General features: G+C 35.5%; 1 protein-coding gene across 2 annotated transcripts in view; it reads left to right on the top strand.

Annotated features, from left to right (window-relative positions):
• The first annotated feature begins 897 nt into the window (after positions 1–897).
• LOC106880602 (NUAK family SNF1-like kinase 1) overlaps positions 898–3,487 on the top strand; it is a 56,364-nt gene continuing 53,774 nt past the window's right edge. Inside the window, exon 1 of one of the 2 annotated variants that reach the window (XM_052975156.1) lies at positions 898–2,485. In XM_052975156.1, coding sequence (XP_052831116.1) covers positions 2,297–2,485 — 189 coding nt within the window. In that variant the 5' untranslated portion in view covers positions 898–2,296. The remainder of the gene's footprint in view (positions 2,486–3,487) is intronic. The other variant, XM_052975155.1, reaches the window with a different exon arrangement.

The raw sequence follows: 3,487 nt of genomic DNA, 5'->3' as shown, positions 1-3,487 counted from the left end.
GTGTCTTCTACTATAGCCTCGGGCCGACCAAAGCCTTGTGAGTGGATTTGGTAGACGGAAACTGAAAGAAGCCTGTCGTATATATGTATATATATATGTATGTGTTTGTGTGTCTGTGTTTGTCCCCCCAACATCGCTTGACAACCGATGCTGGTGTGTTTATGTCCCCGTAACTTAGCGGTTCGGCAAAAGAGACTGATAGAATAAGTACTAGGCTTCCAAAGAATAAGTCCTAGGGTCGATTTGCTCGACTAAAGGCGGTGCTCCAGCATGGCCACAGTCAAATGACTGAAACAAGTAAAAGAGTAAAGAGTATATGCGAGCGTGTGTGTGTGTGTGTGTGTGATATAAACAGAGATAGATAGATAGATAGATAGATAGATAGAGAGAGAGAGAGAGAGAGAGAGAGAGAGTCAAGTAATTCCATACACATGACAGACCACATTTTCCTTGATGAAGTTTCGTGTGTGTGTGCGTATATATGCACAAATACATGCATATCCATATATAATTTACACGCACACATACACCCATGCATACATATAAACATACATATAACAGTCAGACACATACACATACGCGCATGCATATATTTGTTTGTGCGTGTATATGCACACAAATCTTAAATGCACACACACACGCGGTATTTTTCTTCGTGGTTCAACATTAATCAGAATAGAAAGACGAACGCATATGCGAAGGAAGAACTACTAACAAATAATAACTTACATTTTTTTTACCCTAAAACTGACCATATACTACTATGTTTTATATATATATACAAAACAAAGTCAGAAAAATATGATAAGATTTGGGACAAATCAGTTTTTTTCGAAAAACAGATTTCATGTGTAAAAAGAAAAAACCACTAGAAGCTAAGAACACGAACGAGAGAGACTCGCGAGTTGAACTACTGTTGTGAACTAAGAAAGGGTATTTCCCTGTGTCGTCACAAACGGCAGCCAATCAGCGAAGGAGAAAGCTAATTCGATGACTTCCTGTGACAGAAACAGCTGCTCGGAGCACCTGCTGAGTGTGGATTGTTAAGCTTATTCGGTCTCGGCATTTCTGAGACTTCGATACGCCCGGCTACCGACTGAGGTTACTTGTTATAGCAGTTATGACCAGTTTATATAAAACACGCAGTTTGACTACAAGCTATTTGTTGATGAGTCTACTACCCATGCGACTGTATCGTTTTACCGGCTCTTAATTTCCTGACCTTCTGATTGTATTATTTAACACGTTTATTTAAAAAAAAAAAAAAATACACACACACACTTCGTTATTGAGGAAAAACTAGAAGACACTTGTAACATTCAACCCTGCTAAGCTTTGGGGTCTCAGTTAATTCTATTGGAACCGTATTACTTTCTGTAAAAACAAAACAAAAACAAAAAAAGAAAAATATTTATTTCGTTCGACTTCACATTCACACACGCCTTCAAACACTACTAAGAAATATAGTCAAAATTTTTTCCTTTGAGATTCCTGGAACTCTTGCGGAATATGATTTTAATTATCATTAATTTTTTTTTTTCCCCAAATATAACTTCCCATCGACCTTTTTGAATATTATTCTCTACAATTATTATTATTATTTTTATTATTTATTTTTTCCATTGTTGACTTTTGGAAACTAAACGTGCCTTTCTTCACATTTTGCAAAGAACTTTTGTAAAAAATTAAACGTTCGTTTATATTTTATGGAAGAATTTCAAGAATATTTGTCCATAAGAACGAATGAAGGATATTCCGTTGGAAAAAGCTTATTCTTTCATAACTACAAATCCAATTATTGGCACATGGGACTTCGATTCCATCACTTTCCACATCTTTTCCAGTCGTTAAAAGAGAAGAATCCGCTACATTTTTGCTTTTCTCAATTCCAAAGTGTAAATGTTCCAAACAGATGAATCTTGAAATTGTTCTGACTTGCTACTAGCTTCCTGACCGCAACACGCCTGTCTTAATGGGATAAACAGTAGTCAGATCTGTTTCCTTATTGCCGTCCGCTGCAGACATCACAGATATTGTTGCCTGATTTAGAGAATATCTTTCTCCACTTGCTGGCTCGACACACATTCCAGCCACGAAGGTGCTACTTCGCACAATCAGCAAGTGGCAAAAGAAGGCATCACCAAATTGCTGCAGAATAATAATAATAATAATAAGAGAGCAAGCCGGTCATCTTTGAATATTTTCGCGATTCTTCTTCACCTATTTTCTTCAGACACACATTCTTTCTTTCGCTCTCTATCCTAATAATCAACATACACAAACACATATTTATATAATGCCTGCCAAGAACTCAATTGATGAAGAAGCAACAATGGTAGCTGAACAGACCACTACTGCTATCCCCCGACCTGTGATTCATAATCACAGACATAACCTTCGCCACAGGTTCGAAATGCTGGAAACTATAGGAGAAGGTACTTATGGTAAAGTGAAGCTGGCTATAGAAAAAAGCACTGGTGAAAAGGTTTGTAATTTAACTATTTTATTATACTTCTCCGATTTTCTTCATCCTCATTTTTATTTAATTATATTATTATTATTTTCTTTGTTGTTCTTCTCAGAAAAATTCTTCCACCCAAATTCAGCTTTGAAAATTATTTTTTCTATTCTGCTAAGAAGCCTGTAGTTCCTTTTTAAAGTGAGATATAAGATTACTGATCTATAACAGATCAGCTATTTAATTAATACGGTTCGAAGTAGTTTTAGCAAGCTGCGGTTACGGACAATGTCCATTATCTTCTATCTCTAATCTCATTTTCATCGATATCCGCTTTTAGCTATATCACATTAAATTCATTCAGCAAGAAAAAAAAAAGAAGAAAGGTTTTAAAAAAGGCATTAAATAGATGAAAGCTTAGCTTTCTTTATTTCTTAGCTGCATTATTTGTTAACGTTCTTTTCTTTGCTACCGACCATCAGATACATGTGCGCGCACACTCACTCGTATATATACATATATGTACATAGTAGGTATGAACTAAACTTAGTACTAAACATCTATCTAACTAGTGCTCCACTCTGAACTCCTCTGATTTGACTGTGCAGGAAATATAGCCCTTTGGTAAATCTGGATCGGAAAAGCATCTTATTGAAGTATTTTTTACGGAAATGCAGTCATCTGACGAGAGTCGAGAGTCTAGACAAACATGACCACTTCTCCCTCTCTCTCTCTCTCTCCACTCTACAAAAGAATGGATTTAATTTAATTTTCATCTTTATTTTTGCTTATAAATACACAAGACATTTTAACACGTATGTCTAATGACAAGATTCGTCTATGATAAATACATTTTAGCTGGAAAAAAAAATAATTGAAAGACACATACACACACACACACACACACACACAGACACGTACTCTGTTTCGTTTGTTCATATCCACGTTGTTAATGAAATGAAATTGTATTACACAAGTTAATTACAATTTAACTTGAGAAAATTTTCAGTCCTTCATAACTTTGTTTTG

The sequence above is a fragment of the Octopus bimaculoides genome, chromosome 20, assembly GCF_001194135.2.
Source record: "Octopus bimaculoides isolate UCB-OBI-ISO-001 chromosome 20, ASM119413v2, whole genome shotgun sequence".
NCBI lineage: Eukaryota > Metazoa > Mollusca > Cephalopoda > Octopoda > Octopodidae > Octopus > Octopus bimaculoides.
Note: the sequence above shows the minus strand (reverse complement) of the source record. Positions and strands in the feature narration are given on the sequence as shown.